The 21,547-nt window shown below is 44.6% G+C and overlaps 1 protein-coding gene across 2 annotated transcripts; it reads right to left on the bottom strand.

The window, feature by feature from the left end:
* Positions 1-4,862: 4,862 nt before the first annotated feature.
* Positions 4,863-18,078, bottom strand: LOC141050892 (ankyrin repeat and SOCS box protein 12-like). 2 transcript variants are annotated; one of them, XM_073547566.1, is made up of 3 exons: positions 17,670-18,078; positions 12,997-13,763; positions 4,863-5,764 (listed from the first exon to the last, which is right to left on the bottom strand). In XM_073547566.1, the coding sequence occupies exons 1-3, from the start codon at positions 17,870-17,872 to the stop codon at positions 5,628-5,630; spliced, it is 1,107 nt and encodes a 368-aa protein (XP_073403667.1). In that variant the 5' UTR covers positions 17,873-18,078; the 3' UTR covers positions 4,863-5,627. The 2 variants fall into 2 exon arrangements, with proteins under 2 accessions (XP_073403667.1, XP_073403666.1); XM_073547565.1 differs by having other exon boundaries at positions 12,997-13,766; positions 17,670-18,075.
* Between the last annotated feature and the right edge of the window lie 3,469 nt (positions 18,079-21,547).

The raw sequence follows: 21,547 nt of genomic DNA on the forward strand, positions 1-21,547 counted from the left end.
TCCCCTCTTTTTTTCTCTCTCCTTTTTTCTGCCCCCTTTCTTTCGCTCTCTGTTCTTTTTTCTTTCTCTGTTCTTTCTTTCTCTCTCTTTCTTTCTTTCCCTCTCTAATCTTTCTTTTTTCTCTCTCTGTTCTTTATTTCTTTCTCTCTGTTCTCTTTCTTTCCCCTTTCTTTCTCTCTCTCTGTTCTTTCTTTCCTTCTTTCTCTCTGTTCTTTCTTTCTTCCCCTCTTTCTTCCTTTCTTTCTCTGGTCTTTCTTTCTCTCTGTTCTTTTTTTCTGTCCCCTCTTTCTTTCTCTCTGTTCTTTCTTTTTTTCCCCCTCTTTATTTCTCTCTCTGTACTTTCCTTCCCTCTCTCGCTCTGTTCTGTATTTCCCATCATTCTTTCTATCTCCCTCTGTTCTTTCTTTCCCCCTTTCTTTCTCTCTGTTCTTTTTTCTGTCCCCTCTTTCTTTCTCTCTCTGTTCTCTTTCTTTCTCTGTTCTCTTTCTTTCTCTCTCTGTTCTTTCTTTCCCTCTCTAATTTCTTTTCTCTCTCTCTCTCCTTTCTTTCCGTTTTCTTTTTTCTCTCTGTTCTTTCTTTTCCTCAGTACCAGTCAGTATGCCCACAGTACCAGCCATTGTGTCCATAATGCCAGCTACTGTGCCCATAAAGCCAGCCACTGTGCCCTCAGTGTGATCAGCAGTGCTAAATGGGTGCACTTCGGGCATGGACATGGGTGTGGCTAGTTGTGAAATGGGTGTGGTTGGGACGTGGCCTTAAATTTTCCGCGGCGCACTGCGCGCGCCACAGCCTTTGTCCCTCTTTCCCTTCAAAAGTTGGGAGGTATGGTTAACCCTGTAATCCCTGACTAACAGGAAACTGCAGCCTCCAGGAGAATAAAAGCATGCAATATAATACATGTTGAACATATTAAAACAGGGGTCTTCAGAGCGGTGTTACCGCCATCTTCTCCACCTTTATATGCTGAGGTGGTGATGTGCCAGAGATAAATCTTAGGGACAGTTTTGAGAGGAACATAACAACGGTAGAAGAAAGAAGATTTTGAGGACCAATTATTAGTTATGGGAAGATATAGGGAGACTAGGTTAGAGATGTATGGATGAGACAGATGGACAGCCTTGTATGTCACTAATAGAAATTAAACTGCATTCTCTGGGTAATGTGAAGTCAGAGAAGGATTTGGCAGATGGCATAAGTAGAAAAGTAGTGAGGGGAGTGGTGAAGTAATCATGCAGCGAAGCGAATCAAGTGCTTCCAAGAATTGTTTTATTCCCTAAACCTGTGTAAATGTGAAAGTAGTGTACTTTAGTATAAGTGCAGTAAAATACTGATACCCGATTTCTAGTGCCACTTTGGTCCTCTTCTCACTGATGTGACTTACATTTTTAACCCTATCACATGACATTTGACATATATGTTATTGTCTGATAGGGGTTCTCAACCAATGACGTATAGGTACATCATGGCAATCTTGCATGGCACAGGAGCTGTGCCAGTGCCGCCCCAGTCTGTTTAACCCTCTAAATGCAGTGATAATGATTGCAACTATTCCGTCCTCAGCAAATGCACGGGGTTCATATAGCTTATACGGGTAGCTAAACCGCTATACCGGGGGTCCAATAAGAAGACTGTAGGTTGAATCTGTATTTATTGAACGCGATGGTATATAGATGTACGGTGAAACTACAAATAAGACATACAATGTAATGAATCAGTATGGACACATAAAAATACATATATACATATACAGACTACCTGCGCTAACAGCTAACAGGGGAGCTGACTAAGGCTGGTTTCACATTTGCGTTTTTTTTCGTAGTATTTTAGCGCTAAATAGCGCATGCGTTTTTTTTCCCTATACTTTGCATGGGATGCGCTTATGTGCGCATACACATGCGTTTGTATGCGTTTTTCCGCGCATGCGTTTTTTTGCGGTATGCGCTCGGGCGCACAAAATGCAACCTGTTGCATTTTTTTGGCGTCCGACTTGCCTCAAAAAAACGCATGCGCGCGCAATGCGTTTTTTTACAGCAAGACACATAATATGGCACTCATTTCAGTTTGCGCTTTGCACGGTGTCTGAAAAGTATTTCCCGATTACATGTATTACAGGTTTACAGAATACTGGTATTGGCGCACGCAGGCGAAATTGCACAACAAACAGAGAGGTTTATTTTTTTCTACTAGCTCTGACAAAAAATAAAAATGTGGGGCTAAAAGAAAAATTTAGCAGTAAAAATGTAATTATTCTTTCTTCACGATCTAATGGTATAAAATTCTTTGAGGCACATGTGGTGTCTACATGCTCATTGTACAACTAAATAAATTCATTGTGGGATGTAGTTTGTAAAATAGGATCACTCATAGGGGTTCTGCTGTTCTGGCAGCTCAAGGGCTCTGCCAATGTGACATGGCACCTTCAAACCATTCTACCAAAATTTGAACTCCAATATGACGCTTCTTCCTTTCTGAGCTGTGCACAGTGCCTCAAAAGTAGTTTTCAACCACATATAGTGTATCACCGTGCTCAGGAGAAATTGTATAACAAATTGTACCATTCATTTTCTCCTATTACCCTTTTTGAAAATTAAAAACTTGGGGCCAAAGCAACATTTTAAGGGAAAAATTGTAATTTTTAACTGACTCAGCCCATTGTTATACAAATCTACGAATTGCCTGAGGGTTAAAAATGCTTAATACACCTCTAGATGAATACTTCAAGAGGGGTAGTTTTCAAAATGGGTTCACTTGTGAGGGTTTCTGCTGTTTTGGCATGTCAAATGTGACATGCCATAATTGTGCTCCAGAATTCAATTGGTGCCCTTTTCCTTCCGAGCCCTGCGGTGTGCCCAAACAGTTGTTTTCCACCAGATATTGGGTATGAGTGTACTCAGGAGAAATGGCACCACAAATTGTACTGTCCATTGTGAAGTACCTGTGGGTTCAAGGTGCTCACCACACCTCTAGATAAGTTTCTTGAGAGATGAATTTTCAAAATTTGGGTCACTTGTGGGGGGTTTCCATTGTTTAGGCACATCAGGGGCGATGCAAACGCGGCATGACATCAGCTATTTATTCCAGCCAATTAAGCAAAAGTCAAATGGTGCTCCTTTCCTTCTGAGACCTGCCGTGCGCCCAAATAGTAGTTTTCCACCACAAATGGGGGGGATCAGCGTACTCAGGAGAAATCGCACAAATTTTGTGGTCCATTTTCTTGTGTTGCCCTTGTGAAAATAAAAAATTTGGGGCTAAAGCAACATTTTTTGTGAGAAAAAAGGAACAATTTAACGTTTTTCTTCCACATTGCTTTAATTCCTGTGAAGCACCTGAAGGGTTAATAAACTTTTTGAATATGGTGTTGATTACTTTGACAGGTGCAGTTTTTAGAGTGTCACTTTTGGGTATTTCCTGTCATTTAGGCCCCTTAAAGTCAATTCAAATGTGATGTGGTCCTTACAAAATATGGTTTTGTAAATTTTTGTTGGAAAAATAAGAAATTGCTGATCAACTTTTAACCCTTCTAATTTCATAACATAAAAAAATATGTTTCAAAAATGATGTTGATGTAAAGTAGACATGTGGTAAATGTTATTTATTAACTATTTTTTGTGATATAACCATCTGGGTTAAGGGCATCTGGTTTTACGCCAATGTTGGACTCCCTTATCGCAAGAACTGCCGTGCACGTGACCGGGGGTTATCTCCGGTCACTAGGCTAGTTTTCACGGTCAGCTGACAGTAAGAACTACAGAGTAGATGATCGCCGGAGATCTCCAGTGGTCATCTACAAGCTCTGCTATATCTGGAAGTCATGCATCCAGATATAGCAGAGCTGGACTCGTCGTGGGACACTCATGATTAAATGGACTACGTCAGAACAGGGAGTATTTGTGTTGGTTTGTCATTTTATTTTTTTTTCAGGTGATCGATGGCTTCACTTGGATTTGGGCGTGCAATAAAATATTAAAAACTGTAGTGGTTTATTAAAATACTTTTTTTCTGGCTGTTTTTTTAACCCTTTAACTATAGGATTAATAATGTATAGGTGTCTTATTGACACCTCTCCATTATTAACCAGGCTTAATGTCACCTTACAATCAAAGCTGACATTAACCCATTATTACCCCATATGCCACCTCTACACGGCAGAGGGAAGAGAGAGGCTAAGCGCCGGAATTGGCGCATATTAGAAATGCACCATTTCTGGGGCGGCTGAGGGCTGGTGTTTATAGCCAGGGAGGGTCCAATATCCATGGACCCTCTCTAGGCTATGAATATCAGGGCTTATATTCATAGCCTGGAAACCTCCATGGGTATTATCCCCTTCCCAGGCTACAAACATCGACCCTGGACGTCGGCTTTCCCTCTCTGGCGCAGAAAATTGCATGGGAGCCCATAGCATTTTAAAAAAAAAATTATTCATTAAAAAAAAAAAAAGGAAAGGACATCACATATTAGGCCGGGGTCACATGCGAGAAACTCGCACAAGTCTCGCATGTCAATACTCGGCACTGCCGCCGGCACTCAGACAGGAGTGTGCAGCTGCATGTATTTCTATGCAGTCGCACGCTCCGGTTCCGAGTGCCGGTGGCAGTGCCAGGTATTGACATGCGAGACTCGTGCGGGTTTCTCGCATGTCTGACTCCGGCTTAACGCAGATTTTGTGTATGTGTGTCTTTAATTCTTTATGTACCATATTATTATGTTTATTACTAAACATCGGGCTTAGTATTATCTATAGTTAGATCTATCGATATATTTATCTATCTATCCCATATCTATTTATCTATCCCATATCTGTCGGTCTGTCTGTTATTCTTCAATGGAGTACAATATGTAAAAGAGAAGATTGGACAAGGAAATGGCATCACAATTCTTTATTTTTTTGTTAAATAGTATATCTTTATTTAGCTTACAAAAACGCATGTAAAAAAAAAAACGCATCAAAAACGCAGGTGACCTGCCAGTGACCTCAGATGCGAATTTGGTGCAGATTTCACCTGCGTCAAATCCTGAGCCATTCCTGACCGTGGAAACATACTCTTATAGTAGATAAAGTTTATCAGCTAGACACGAAATGCAGAAGAATTTCTCTATGCCCATGCTAATATTTTAATGAAGTCACAATAAAGATTTTTTGCTTTTAATTTGCTTTGCTGGATTGAAAAACCTTTTTTTCATCAGTTTTGTCTCTGTCGAGTTTTAGAAGATGTGATGAAAAGAAAGATATGGCTGATAGACACTCTTGAGATTCTGGACAGCAGAAAGGTGACATCTGGACCAGAGAGTCATCAGGATATAGGTTGTCCCAGGCCAAAAGTATAGAAGAGTAGTTATCACAGGACACCCAACGCTGAATAATGTCATTAGAATAGATGGCAAAAGTGTTGCTCTGATGAGAATACTGTAGCCATTCACTTTTCTTAAAGTGTGGTGGCCAAGTGACTGATGATTTGGCAAAATGAAGTGTGTGCACATTTCCATGTTATTAGTGCACTATGAAAGAAAAGAGCAAGTGTAAAAGAGTCAAAATACCCTCCTCTTCCTATACAGATGACATAACACCAGGATTATATAAAATTATTATTGTAATTGATCTGTCCATGTATTTATGTCTCCAGTGAGCATCAGTTGTTTTGGTGCTGTAAGTATTTCACTATCCTTTGTGGAATCTTTAGCCGATCAATGAGACGCAATTTTCCTATTTGGTTTAGCCTTCTCCTTATGGTGAGACGACACTGAGACATCAGGGATCTAGGATATTCTGCAAGGCAACACATATATATACATCAATGTTCAATATACTTGTTTGTATCAATATTATTTTACCATCTGGTCTCTATAATCATGACATCCTGTACCGCTAGCCCACCTGTTGCGAAATGGTGTATCCATAAAAATTCATTGATTCCGGACATTTTTTTTTCCTGATCTGGACACAACTGATGAAGTTGGTCCTTTTATGCATCTGATAAGAGACAACGGCACTTCAGATAGAATCTATAATTTGCCTACGGGTATGGTCTCACGCAGGGCCCGATTCATCAAAGCTTTGAAAAGTCATAAAATTTAGGGAGCAACTCAAGAGTTGCGCCTAAATTTATTGACTTTTAGCATTTTCACACCAGTTTCTTCCAAGTCTGCCAAAATGTACTCAGCTGTGGTGGAACGGGGGTTCCGCGGGGGCATGATGCCACAACCCATCTAGCGTCTCTAACTCACCTCTTCCTCTCTCTGACCACAACCTACTTACAGTCTTTTCCCTCTCCTCCTCAGGTCCACAATCCCAACCTCAAAAACTTGCACACCCTCGCAGAAATCTTCAACACCTCGATCTACACTCATTGTCTGAATCCCTCCTCCCTCTTACAGACATAAGTTCCCTACACAATGCGGATGCCGCTGCCGCTCTATATAACACCACAATAGCTGTAGCTTTGGAATCAGTTGCCCCTCTCAAACATACCAAAGCTTGCAAAATCAACAGACAGCCCTGGCACACCAGTCTGACCAAAGAACTGAGGCGGGCTTCCAGGACTGCTGAGCGGAGATGGAAAAGATCCCACTCCAATGAGGACTCGCATTCAAACAGTCCCTCACTACTTTCAAGGACACACTCGCTGCAGCAAAACAAACCTACTTTTCATCTCTCATATCCTCCCTGTCTCACAACACTAAACAGTTATTCAACACCTTCAATTCTCTCCTCTGCCCCCCAGCACCTCCTCCCTCCCCACTCATCTCAGCTGAAGACTTTTCCTCATTTTTCAAGAAGATTGATAACATCAGAGACAGTTTTGGTCAACAACCCCCAGTGCCCTACCTCCTAACTGCCCTGCCCTCCTCCTCCAAAGCCAACTTCTCCACCATTACAGAAGATCGACTCTCCACTCTACTCTCAAGATCACATCTCGCTACCTGTGCACTTGACCGGATCCCATCTCACTTCATCCCAAACCTCACTACAGTCTTCATCCCAACCCTAACCCACCTCTTCAACCTATCACTAACAACTGGCGTTTTCCCCTCAAGCTTTAAACATGCCTCAATCACACCTATCCTCAAAAAGCCCTCTATTGACCCATCCTCTGTATCTAGCTATCGCCCTATATCACTTCCCTATGCCTCAAAGCTACTGGAACAACACGTCCATCTTGAACTGTCCTCCCACCTCTCTTCTTGTTCCCTCCTTGACCGATTACAATCAGGCTTCCGGTCACACCACTTCACTGAAACTGCCCTAAGGTCACCAATGACCTACTAGCCACCAAGGCCAAGCGACACTACTCTGTCCTCCTCCTCCTGGACCGGTCCTCTTCCTTTGACACAGTGGACCATTCCCTTTTACTACAGACTCTGTCATCTCTTGGTATTACAGACTTGACCCTATCTTGGATTGCGTCATACCTAACAGACCGGACATTCAGTGTCTCCCACTCGCACACCACCTCCTCACCGCGCCCCTATCCGTCGGAGTCCCGCAAGGTTCAGTTCTAGGGCCCCTACTGTTTTTTATTTACACCTTCGGACTCGGACAGCTCATAGAATCTCAAGGCTCTCGGTATCACCTCTATGCTGATGACACACAGCTCTACATCTCTGGAGCAGATATCACCTCCCTACTAAACAGAATCTCTCAATGTCTGTCTGCTATTTCATCCTTCTTCTCCGCTAGATTTCTAAAACTTAATATGGACAAAACAGAAATAATCTTTCCCCATCTCACGTGACCCCCCCCCCCAACGGACCTATCCATTAAAGTAAATGGCTGCCCACTCTCTCCAGTCCCACAAGCTCGCTGCCTCGTGGTTATCCTTGACACTGATCTCTCTTTCAAACCACATATCCAAGCCCTTTCCTGCCGACTTCAACTCATAAATATTTCATGGATCCGTACATTCCTCAACCAAGAATCTGCAAAATCCCTAGTCCATGCCCTCATTATCTCCCGCCTTGACTACTGCAACCTCCTGCTCTGTGGCCTCCCCTCTAACACTCTCGCACCCCTCCAATCTATTCTAAACTCTGCTGCCCGACTAATCCACCTGTGCACCCGCTATTCCCTGACCTCTCCCCTCTGTCAATCCCTGCACTGGCTCCCCATTACCCAAAGACTCCAGTTCAAAACCCTAACCATGACATACAAAGCCATCTGTTAGGAATGGCGGAACGCACTAAATAAAAATAAATTATAAAGTGCGTTCGCCGCTCGGGGTCCAGCGTGCAGTAGATGTTACACTGTTGCTAGGCAATGACAGACAAGCAATATGGCGGTATAATGCGCACGGGTTAGACTTCACCCGAAGTGCGCAAAGCGGGCTCTGTTCACACACAGAGGCGCCGCAACATAAACATACGAAAACGCTGAGCCTGTTAGTGTCACAGACCACAGGGAAATGCACACACGGTATCTGGTCACAGGAGCAGGACCCAAGGCAGAGGAGCTGCGTCCGTCTAGACCTACCGTGTGTGCGGCGTCGCTACTGCAGACGCCAAGGAGGGCTACAACTGCAGCGCGGCGTAGGGCACAGCCGCTAGTCGACAAAGCTAGGAGGCAGGCACAATGTCGGACGCTAGAGTAGAGGTGCGGAGAGCACAGTGGCCTAAGGCTTGCCACTGACTGGCGCTGACTGCTGCACTAATTCCCTAACCACATGCGTAATATCAGAGGGAAGGGGTTTCAAATGAGTCAGTCACCAGAGTCATACATCTGTCACCATTCACACATTAGCTTGAAAAGTCTATACTAGCGCATGGCCGAATGGTCATGCGTGCTTTTTATAGCCGTGCGGGACCCTCCAGATCAACGAGATGAACCAATGAGATCTGGAGCAGGACCTGGGCATATGACTCCCGATCTCCAATGGGAGATCGCCTCATGAGCATGCCCAGTAGGAGCACAGAGGAACTTAGTCTCTGGAGCGGTCTGCTGCAAAGTAATCTTCTCTGCAGTAGATAGACAGCAGGAGACTGCAGAATTTGAGGCTCTGGATTCCTGCAGAGCAGGCGCAGAAACCAGACGCCTAACACCATCCACAACCTGAGTCCTCCATACATCTGTGACCTCGTCTCCTGGTACTCACCTGCACAAAACCTCCGATCCTCACAAGATCTCCTCCTGTACTCCCCTCTTATCTCCTCTTCCCAAAATCGCATACAAGATTTCTCAAGCGCATCCCCCCCACTCTGGAACTCTCTACCACAACATATCAGACTCTCGCCTACCATGGAAACATTCAAAAAGAACCTGAAGACCTACCTCTTCCGACAAGCCTACAACCTGCAGTAACCACTGATCCACCAAACCGCTGCACGACCAGCTCTACCCTCACCTACGGTATCCTCACCCATCCCTCGTAGATTGTGAGCCCTCGCGGGCAGGGTCCTCTCTCATCCTGTACCAGTCGTGACTTGTATTGTTTAAGATTACTGTACTTGTATGTATTATGTATACCCCTCCTCACATGTAAAGCGCCATGGAATAAATGGCGCTATAATAATAAATAAATAATAATGACAAGCTGTGACATTGCATACGTCAGAAATCTCACTGCAGTCCCTGACTGGAGTAAGACTTCTGATGTAGAACACGGAGGCGCACTCTACTGGTCAGATGCTCCAGATTCAGGAAGAGGCGTGCACCTATTCACGGATCAGGAGCATCTGACTCCAGCACGCCTCCTCATCAAGACTGGCATGAACAACACAGGCCGTCATTAATCAGGCCTGTAATTTTTTGAGGTTCATTTTGTTGAATCAGCACCAAAAGTTACTAAAAAAAAAAAATGATTCTGTTGTGCTTAAAATGACCTTCCCACTCATTTTAGTTGGAAAACTAGTTTAGAGTACACATCGTGCCTATTTTTATAGTGGTGTGAAAAAACCACTATATTGTAATCCGAACGCTGCTAACGTATTCTTATTATTATTCAGTTGATTTCCGCAATTAATGCGGCCCGAACCGCTACACGTACAGACTCCATTGAGGTGTCGTTTCGAAGCCAACGTCCACGAGTGGTGTGCTAAGTATTTTTCGTGTCGATCGGATTTGTAGTTTTTGCGCAATTTGCGTTTGAAAATTTTTTTTCCCGTCATTGGAATGCATTGTCTCAATGCATTTGAATGGGAAAATTTTGCCATAGGAAAACATTGGGCAGTCGTGAGGCGATTCAAATGGCAGGGGGTGGGTTGTCAGAGGCTGGAGGCAGGTTGTCAGAAGCTGTCAGAGGCTGGGGGCAGGTTGTCAGAGGCTGGGGGCAGGTTGTCAGAGGCTGGGGGCAGGTTGTCAGAGGCTGGGGGCAGGTTGTCAGAGGCTGGAAGAGCCTGGGGCAGGTTGTCAGAGGCTGGAAGAGCCTGGGGCAGGTTGTCAGAGGCGATCTATGAAGGAGAGGTCACTCTGACCCCGCTGTAGTGATTTGGGGATATTTTTAAGTAATTTTTTACACAGTCAGCCTTTGGGGGGTGCCCTGATCCTAATGCACACACTTAAAATTAAATCTGTGATGAAAAGTCACTTAGACCCCGTTTTTTTCCGGGTATTTTTTCGTCGCAGTGCAATTTTCCCACAAAAAACGCATATGCGTTTTAAAAAACGCATGCGTTTTAAAAAACGCATGCGTTTTTTGCAGGAAAATCTGAGGAATCCTTAGCTGATGCTAATGCACACATTAACATTTAACTGCGATGAAAAAATACCCTGAAAAACGGGGTGTAAGTGACTTTTTCATCACAGATTTAATTTTAAGTGTGTGCATTAGGATCAGGGCACCCCCCAAAGGCTGACTGTGTAAAAAAAATTACTTAAAAACATCCCCAAATCACTAGAACGGGGATGTGTAATGCGAGGGGGCGGGGTTAGCATGATTTGTAGTTTTTGCCATAGGAATACATGGGGCAGTCGTGAGGCGATTCAAATTTGAGCACCAGTTGCGGCAGTTAAGCTCGTTGATATGCGCAGGCAGACCCAGTTACTATGCCAACGCCTACGAAATTTACATGACCCCACCAGGACAGTTTCTGCCAGATAATATCAGCTCTTAAAGCGAAACCCAAAGCACAAATGCAAATCTAGCTTCATCAAATGACGCATGCCCCTGAGAGAGACTGTGTGCCAAAATGGATTTAGAAGCCCAGTGCGCCAAACTGGCTCTTAAAGGGCTGACGCGCCAAAGTGATTCTTAAACGGCCGGCGCACCAAAATGAGTCTTAAAGGGTCGGCGTGCCAAATCGAAAGCTGAGTGACCCCAGGCTCCAAATCGGAGGCTGATTGACCCCGCCCACCAAATCGGACCCAGAGTGGCCCCGCCCACCAAATCGGACCCAGAGTGGCCCCGCTCACAAAATTGGACTGAGGGGCCCTGCCCACCAAACCGGACCCTGAGGGGCCCCGCCCACCAAATTGGACCCAGAGGGACCCAAATCGGAGGCTGAGCCACCCCGGCCTCCAAATCGGAGGCTGAGCCACCCCGGCCTCCAAATCGGAGGCTCATCGACCCCGGCCTCCAAATCGGACCCAGAGGGGCCCCGCCCACCAAATCGGACCCTAAGGGGCCGACTCACAAAATCGGACCGAGAGGCCCCGGCCACAAAATCTGACCCTGAGGGATCCCGTCCACCATTTCAAGCCCTGAGGAGCCCAGGCCACCGAATCGGATCGCGAGGGGCCTCACCCACCAAATCAGACCCTGAGGGGCCCCACAGGCCAAAGTGGCCCCTGAGAGGCACCCACAGTTAAAACGGATCCTGAGTTGAAAGTCTTGCAGGGTCAGCAGGCAAGTCTCTTTTAAAGGGGCAGCCCGGGCACCATTTCAAAGCACTATCTGTACTTCCTTCAGGAAATACACATCTAGCTTCTGCATGTTTTCTTGGCCAGTAAACAAAAAATATTAATTATTAGATTGGGATGAGCACCAAAGGCAGCCTTAAAGGGAACCTGTCACCAGAAAAACGCTATTAACCTGCAGATATAGGGCTATTCTGCAGGTAATAGCGTTATTAACATGCCTGATGCATGCCATTAGATGAACGCTGTGGGGAGGAAACTTTATTCTTCCTGGCAATGTTCGGGTTTCAGTCCCGGGGTCAGCACCTATGCGGATTGAGTCACAGAGCACCAGCTGTAACCCCGGCCCTGACTGACACAGGCTCTGCATTTTTCTCCATTTTTACACCATCAAAAATTTTTGATAAATTTTCCCCAGCATGTATAAAATACTCAATATTCTCCTATTAACTATCTGGGACATAACTACAGGCCTCAGAGCCCCATAGCCAAGACAGTCATATGCCACCACCTTTATAGATCGTTCCCACACCATATTGTTAAGGCTACTTTCACTTTAGCGTTTTTTCAGCACAGCGCTTCGTGCGCAATAGAAACGCATGCAAAAAACGCATTATGCGTTTTGCATGCGTTTTTTAGGCGCATGCGTTTTAACCAGTTTCTAGCCATGTTAACTCTTAAAATGCATGCTTTTTTCCCATAGACTGTAATGTGTTATTTTGTTGCATTCCGTGCGCAAGTGTGCGCATGCGTTTTTTTGACGCCGTTGGACGGACCCAAAAATGCAACAGGTTGCGTCTGGCGCACCTAGGCGCACACCTTAAAAAAACGCATGAGCACGAAAACACATACGACTGCGTGCAAACGCAAGACCATGCACCCCCCATATTAAACATAGGTGCACATGACGCATGGACGCGCACGATGCGCTGCGCTAAAAAACGCTAATGTGAAACCAGCCTAATAGAACTGTATTAATAAAAAACACAACTACTCCAGCATCAAAGGATGGGTAATGTTATATATCGGATTTTCTTCACAATGGAATGTCCACAATTTTTAGTAAAAAAAAGTAGGAAGTTATTGTTGCATTGTGTTCCCCAGGAAAGAATGACACCCGACTGTGGCAGTGGTGCCGTTTTCAGCATATGGCTGGTCACCGCATAGAAACACTGGTCATTGAAGCCTACGGATGAGGTGTTTAACAGCTTTACCTTTTTCTTTCTCTAGAAGCTCCAATGAGTGTCGGTGTGCCAATGTCTGGTATCTATGCACATTGGGTAAATATAAGTGTGCTCCAAAATCTATGAGAAGTTGTATAAACTCTGGGCTACAGCCATGCTTCAGACATATCTCTAGCACTGATACAGGATGCTTACTTCTTCCTAAAATGTCCTGGTCCATGCAATTATAATTAGGCTCGGCTCCATAAAGGAGAAGAGTCCTGAAGCACTCCAACTGGCCATACACAGCAGCGAGGTATAAGGGTCCGCTGCAGCCTGTGCCCGGTATAGTCCCCTTGGGTGACTTTTTCAATCTAACGTTAGCGTCTGCACCATAATCCAGAAGCTCCTTCAGAATTTTATCCCAACCATCCCGAGATGCTGTCAGCACGGGGGAGCAATTATTATAAACACTGCCACAAGGGTTGGCGCCAGCTTTTAATAATTCTCGAACGCAGTCAAAGTGTCCAGCACTCACAGCTGCGAAGAGTGGAGTCTGCGCTTTTACATCTAAGCAGTCCACTTCTGCCCCATTGGCCAGAAGTATCTTCAGACACTCCCGAGAGCCCCGGGAAGCCGCCAGGCGGAGAGGGGTGACTGGCACGCCCCAGCCATTTCTGCTCTCTATATGTTCCTTATATTGGTCCTGGCACAGTAGCTCTGATAGGTGTTGTGGTTCGTCCATCTGCACGGCCAGGTGGAGCTCCCAGCTCTCCGAGTGGTCATCTTCAGCTCCTCTGTATTTTAGCATAAAGAATCTTCTGGAAAGAAAAGTCACACCATTACCATACAATGTGTCAAAATATTTACTCTTTGTCTTTTTCATATTGGTCCAACGCGCCTAAAATAAATAAAGCAACTTTGCAATAGGCCTTAATTAAAACTATGGTATACTAATGTTTTGTGTTTCCAGCTTTTATGCAGACCAATGATTTCCCATGGGGCTGGCTCGTTTCTTGCATTGGCAAGTATTATTTCCCCCTTACCTTTTCTCTCATGTTTGATTCTGCCTATTAGGACAGTTTCACACGTCTGTGTCTCCGGTACGTGTAGTGACAGTTTTCTCACATACCGGAGACACTGACACACGTAGACACATTCTACACTGTGTTCAAAATTATTATGCAAATTGGATTTAAGTGTCATAAAGATGTAATTTTTTGTTTATCAAATAAACTCATAGATGGTATTGTGTATCAGGGCTCTTTGGATCACTGAAATCAATCTCAAATGCCTGTGATAATTAGTTTACCCGGTGAGCTCAATTAAAGGAAGGCTACTTAAGAATGATGTTCCGCATTATTAAGCAGGGCACAGGTTTCAAGGAATTTAGGAAATAAAAAGGATCTCTCTGCTGCTGAAAAGCATCAAATAGTGCAATGCCTTGGTCAAGAGATGAAAATATTAGATATTTTCCAAAAACTTAAACGTGATCATTGTACTGTTAAGAGATTTGTGGTTGATTCTGAGCACAGACTTGTTTGTGCTGATAAAGGCAAAATGAGGAAGATTTCTGCCAGGCAAGTTCATTGGATTAAGAGAGTGACTGCTAAAAAGCCATTACTATCCAGCAAACAGATATTTAAAGCTGCTGGTGCCTCTGGAGTCCCTCGAACCTCATGGTGTAGGATCCTTCAAAGGCTTGCTGTGGTGCATAAATCTACTATTCGGCCACCCCTAAACAGTGTTTACATGCAGAAATGGTTGCAGTGGCCCCAGACATACATGAAGACTAATTTTCAAACAGTCTTGTTTACTGATGAGTGTCGAGCAACCCTGGATGGTCCAGATGGATGGAGTAGTGGATGGTTGGTGGATGGCCACTATGTCCCAACAAGGCTACGACGTCAGCAAGGAGGTGGAGGAGTCATGTTTTGGGCCGGAATCATGGGGAAACAGCTGGTAGGGCCCTTTAAGGTTCCTGAAGGTGTGAAAATGGCCTCTGCAAAGTATATAGAGGTTCTGACTGACAGCTGTCTTCCATGGTATAAAAAGCAGAAACGTGCCTTCAGGAGCAAAATCATCTTCATGCATGACATTGCACCATCTCATGCTGCAAAGAATACCTCTGAGTCATTGGCTGCTATGGGCATAAGAGGAAATAAACTCATGGTGTGGCCACCGTCTTCCCCTGACCTCAACCCTATGGAGAACCTTTGGAGCATCATCAAGATCTATGAGGGTGTGAGGCAGTTCACATCAAAACAGCAGCTCTGGGAGGCTATTCTGACTTCATGCAAAGAAATCCAAGCAGAAATTCTCCAAAAACTCACAATTTCAATGGATGCAAGAATTGTGAAGGTGATATCAAAGAAGGGTTCCTATGTTAACATGTAACTTGGCCTGTTAAGCTATTTAACTGCAAAATATCATTTTTGTTCAGTGAATGTGACCTCCTAATGCTGCAAATTCCACAAATGAGCATTTTCAGTTCTTTAAAACATATCAAATGTTTAGAAATTCTACTGTGCCTAATAATTTGGAACAGTGCAATTTGAGTTTTTATTCATTTTGGAGATTATACTGTTATTATTGGGAGGTGTCTTCAATAAAATTTGATGTATACTCTAACGGGTGATGACTTTTATTAGACTGACTGTCATTTGTACCGACTATTTAGGAAAATCAGAGAAAAATATCATTTGCATAATAATTTGGAACACAGTGTAATGAATGTGTCTATGCAGATGTCAGTGTGCAAAACATGCTGACATGTCCGTTTTTGTGCAACAGCACGGATCACACGGACCCATACAAGTCAATGGGTCCGTGTAAACACGTACCGCACACGGATGCTGTCCGTGTGCGATCCGTGTGCGTTTTTAAAAGTCAAAGGGTTAACATTAAAAATAATTTTTCAAAAACACGGACACACAGACAGCACACGGATGGTACACACGGACATACGGATAGCACACGGTCAGCTCCGGTACCGTTTTTTTCCGGTACTGGAATTATCTGGACGTGTGAAACTGCCCTTGTGATTTTCTTGACCGTTAATAACTTGTATGCTGCCGGCAGCATACATTCCTAACAGGGCTTCGGTTGCAATAGGGTTTTTATGTTTTCACCCTATGCTATAATATTGGCACATTGAGCACTGAGGATTATGCAAGTTGAGTATGCATTATATTGATCATTTACTGATTGTTATAAACAACTTTTACAGTTATTAGGTCAGCAAGTATTGAATATTTCATTATGGATCATTTGTTACAGTCCATCAACTATTTCTCCTGGTCACGTTTCAATTAGTATGCATTAGGTGATCCCATAACTATTGAATGGTGCCCGCGATATATATATATCTCGTTAGTGTGAGTGTGTGTAAAAGCGCATGTAAAAAAAAAAACTCACTAAAAACTAAGTGTAAAAAAAAAAAAACCGCAAAAATAATGAAATTCTCCTGGTGGTAACGTAGCCATATAGGCAATTGGCGGTTGTATAATGCTGATGTAAGATAAATGTTACATCCTGGTGGAGAAAGGTTATGGAAGATGTAAAACACAGACCCATTTCCCACGTAAAGCCCACTAAAGTGGTTTCTTTTTTTAATATTTCAGTGCTGGAGAGGCCCCGCTAATGTAAGGTCCTACACGTAGTCTTACAATTACCAGCCACCATCTTCTGCTCTTCCTGGTGCCGCTCTGCTCCCACGCCGCCATCTTGTGACCTCAGCTCCTGACAGTGTGTGCACACGCTGTGGATTCTGCTGTGGTTCGGCAGTGGATTTGGCCGCTGCGGGTCCGCAACAGTTTCTGCTGCGGTGTACAGTACCATTATTCCCTATGGGAATAAAAAACCGCAGTTCAGATGCTGCAGATTTTTCCGCGCGGTTTCTAAACCGCAGAAAGAAATGACATGTCATTTCTTTCTGTGGATTCCGCTGCGGTTTGCCATCTGCTCCATTGTGGAGATAGTGAATCCGCAGGGCAAAACCGCAGGATACTCCGCAGATAAAACCGCAGGTCTTTTGACATTCAGATTTACCTGTGGATTTTACAAAATCCGCGCGGCCAAATCCACACTACAATCCGCAGCGTGTGCACGTACCCTAAGGGTACGTGCACACGCTGCGGATTCCGCTGCGGATTAATCCGCACGGATTTTGCAAAAACCGCAGATAATCCGCAGGTCCAAAGACCTGCGGATTATCTGCGGTTTTGCCTGCGGTTTGTTCCTGCGGATTCACTATCTCCACAATGGTGGAGAGAGGAACCCGCAGCGGTTTCCACAGAAAGAATTAACATGCAATTCTTTCTGCGGATTCAAAACCGCAGCAAATCCGCAGAGGTTTTTTCCGCAGCGTCGGCACAGCGTTTTTTGTTTTCCCATTCAAATGAATGGTACTGTACACCGCAGCTAAAACTGCTGCGTGTCCGCAGCGTGTGCACACAGCCTAAGGGTCACAAGCTCTCAGTGTACGTCTATGAGAGACGCATTCTGGCCCCATAGCCTTACATTGGGTTGTGACCTCCGGGTCGTTAGTGACACCACTCCAGCGCTAAAATATTTAAAAAAAAAACCACTGGAGTGGTGCTTTAAAAATACATTATTCTAAATAAAAGATTTAAAAAAAAAAACCATCATGTGTACGGCTCCAGCCATAACAACATGAAGGCTAATGTGTTTCTACCAGTAAAGAAGCCCAGGCTGGCACATACCTGCTCTGCTGTACCCAGCACTTCCTGCCCAGCGCTGACTGACAGGAGCAGCCGGCACAGAGCCTGGAACCCCGCTGACTGCTTCCTGCTAGTGCCCGGATGATGCCGGCAGTGCCGCCCCGCCTCCACTGTGCACTGCACGACACAGAACCGCAGCAGCCGTGCGATCTGAGTGTCAGCCAGCAGATGGCGCTGTTCGTCATGGTCCGCTCCAGGTTGTGTTCATGTCTTTAAATTGTCGTGCATTACAGTCACAGTTCAATCTGCAGCAAAAAGAATGCATCAGAGATGGGAGTCCACAACCTCAGCGCTGCAGAGAGCAGGAGCCTGTGTTTCTGTAGGGGGAGAGTGATGAGGGCTGGAAGTGATGAATCTGTGTATATTTCCAACGCTTTTGTAGTGATCAGGCAGTCATAGCACCTTCCGCCATTTCCAGGAAACCTGTCACGTGAATAAGCGCTGTTATCCTGCAGATATGGGGTTAATTGCAGGTTAGTAGCATTCTGAACCTGCCTGTCGCCGGCCAATGAGCCCCGCTGCTGGGAGAAACTATTATACCTCACAGCAGCATTTAGTTCCAGTCACAGGGGCGCAGCCGCTGCGTGTTCAGTTAGGCTAAGTGCACACGTAGCGGAACTCTCGTGGAAATTACCGCGAGAATTCCGGAATTCCATTCCGTGGGAAAATCGCATTTTAAATTCCCGCGATTTTCCCGCGGAAAAACTAGCATTTTGCAAGTGTATTTAGCTTGCAGAATGCTAGCGTTCTCCAAGAGATCTGGAGCATCGCTTGGAGAACTGATTGACAGGTTGGTCACACTCGTCAAACATAGTGTTTGACGAGTGTGACCAACTTTTTACTACTGAGGCTGCCTATGCGGCATCAATAGTAAAAGATAGAATGTAAAAAAAAATACTGTTATTCTCACCCTCCGACGTCCCGCGCAGCCGGTCCCAGTAATCCTTTGCGAAAATGCTCGCGATGACGTCGGTTCTCGCGGGATCGCGACGTCTCGCGGTAATTCGCGATGACGCCGCGCGAATGGACGTCATCGCGAGCATTTTCACAAAGGATTACTGGGACCAGGAGCGTGGAGAGAAGCGGGAAGGCTGCGCGGGACGCCAGAAGGTAAGAATAACAATATTTTTTATTTTTAAATTCTATTTTTTACAGGGATATGGTACCCACAGCCCGGAGGACAGTCTCCTCTCCTCCGGACCGTGGGTACCATCCGCAAATGTTCTGCTTACTTTCCGCATGGTGTGCACAGCCACATGCGGGAAGTAAGCGGAACAATGCATTCCTATGGGTGCGGGATCGCCGCGATTCCGCAAATTAATGAGCATTCTGCGGTTTTTACCGCGAAGCGATTCCGCTGCGGTAAAAACCGCAGCATTAGCACAGCATTGCAGAATCCCATAGGAATGCATGGATGCTTATTTTTCGCGTTTTCGCGGCAAAATCGCGCGGTAAAAACCGCCGCGAAAAAAACGCCACATGTGAACTCAGCCTTACTGTGTATAGAGAGCAGCGGCCGTGATGCTGAGCGGTGTCAGTCCGGGCGCGGTTACGGCCGCTGCTCTCTATATTCAGAGTGGTGACTGGAAACTGCTGCCGGGAGGAATAGAGTCACATTCACCCCGGCGGTGGGGCTCTCAGTGTGGGCGCCGGGCAGGTTCAGAATGCTACTAACCTGCAGATTAACCCCATATCTGAAGGGTAATAGCTTTTTTTTCACGTGACAGGTTACCTTTAACCCCTTCATGACCCAGCCTGTTTTGACCTTAATGACCTGGCCATTTTTTGCAATTCTGACCAGTGTCCCTTTATGAGGTAATAACTCAGGAAGGCTTCAACGCATCCCAGCGATTCTGAGATTGTTTTTTCGTGACATATTGGGCTTCATGTTAGTCGTAAATTTAGGTTGATAATTTTTGCGTTTGTGAAAAAAACAGAAATTTGGCGAAAACTTTGACCCTCCAAGGAACTTATCTAGATGCATAGTGAGCACTTTGAACCCCCATGTGCTTCACAAATTGATCCGTAAAAAAGGTACTTTTTTTTCACAAAAATTTTATTTTAGCCTCAGTTTTTTCATTTTCACATGGGCAACAGGATAAATGGATCCTTTAATTTGCTGGGCAATTTCTCCTGAGTACACCGATACCTCATATGTGGTCATAAACCACTGTTTGGGTGCATGGGAGGGTCCGAAAGGGAAGGAGCGCCATTTGAATTTTTGAATGGAAAATTAGCTCCAATCGTTATCGGACACCATGTCACGTTTGGAGAGCCCCTGTGTGCCTAGACAGTGAAAACCCCCCACAAGTGACACCATTTTGTAAACTAGACTCCTTAACCCCTTCACCCCCAAGGGTGGTTTGCACGTTCATGACCGGGCCAATTTTTACAATTCTGACCACTGTACCTTTATGAGGTCATAACTCTGGAACGCTTCCATGGATCCCGGTGATTCTGACATTGTTTTCTCGTGACATATTGTACTTCATGTTAGTGGTAAAATTTCATTCAAATAACTTGCGTTTATTTGTGAGAAAAACAGAAATTTGGCGAAAATTTTGAAAATTTCACAATTTTCCAACTTTGAATTTTTATGCCCTTAAATCACAGAGATACAGCACACAAAAAACTTGATAACTAACATTTCCCACATGTTTACTTTACATCAGCACAATTTTGGAACCAAAATTTTTTTTTGTTAGGAAGTTATAAGGGTTAAAAGTTGACCAGCGATTTCTCATTTTTACAACACCATTTTATTTTTAGGACCACATCACATTTGAGGTCACTTTGAGGGGTCTATATGATAGAAAATACCCAAAAGTGACACCATTCTAAAAACTGCACCCCTTAAGGTGCTCAAAACCACATTCAAGAAGTTTATTAACCCTTTAGGTGCGTCACAGGAATTTTTTTGAATATTTAAAAAAAATGAACATCTAACTTTTTTTCACAAAAAAAATACTTCAGGTTCAATTTTTTTTTATTTTACCAAGGGTAACAGGAGAAATTGGACTGCAAAAGTTATTGTGCAATTTGTCCTGAGTACGCTGATACCTGATATGTGGGGGGAGGACTGTTTCGGTGCATGGCAGAGCTCAGAATGGAAGGAGCGCCGTTTGACTTTTTCAATGCAAAATTGGCTGGAATTCCGATCGGACGCCATGTCACGTTTGGAGATGATGTACCTAAACAGTGGAAACCCCCTACAAGTGACCCCATTTTGGAAACTAGACCCCCCCAAGGAACTTATCTAGATATGTGGTGAGAACTTTGAACCCACAAGGGCTTTACAGAAGTTTATAACGTACAGCGGTACAATTAAAAAATCATATTTTTTCCACAAAAATTATCTTTTCACCCCAATTTTTATTTTCCCAAGGGTAACAGGACCCTAAAAGTTATTGTGCAATTTGTCCTGAGTATGCTGATACCCCACATGTGGGGGTAAACCACTATTTAGGCGCATGGCAGAGCTCGGAAGGGAAGCAACGCCATTTGACGTTTTTGGCTGGAATTGAGATCGGACACCACCCCCCACAAATGACACCATTTAGTAAACTAGACCCCCCAAGGAACTTATCTAGATGTGTGGTGAGCACTTTGAACCCCCAAGGGCTTCACAGAAGTTTATAATGCCCGGGCATGAAAATAAAAAATCGTATTTTTTTCCACAAACATGATCAATTAGTCCCCAATTTTTTTATTTTCCCAAGGGTAACAGGAGAAATTGGACCCCAAAAGTTGTTGTCCAATTTGTCATGAGTACGCTGACACCCCATATGTGGGAGAAAACTACTGTATGGACACACGTCGGGGCTCGGAAGGGAACCAGTGACATTTTGGAATGCAGACTT

Source organism: Dendrobates tinctorius, unplaced genomic scaffold (genome assembly GCF_039654945.1).
Source record: "Dendrobates tinctorius isolate UK_male_01 unplaced genomic scaffold, ASM3965494v1 ptg000154l, whole genome shotgun sequence".
NCBI classification, from domain to species: domain Eukaryota; kingdom Metazoa; phylum Chordata; class Amphibia; order Anura; family Dendrobatidae; genus Dendrobates; species Dendrobates tinctorius.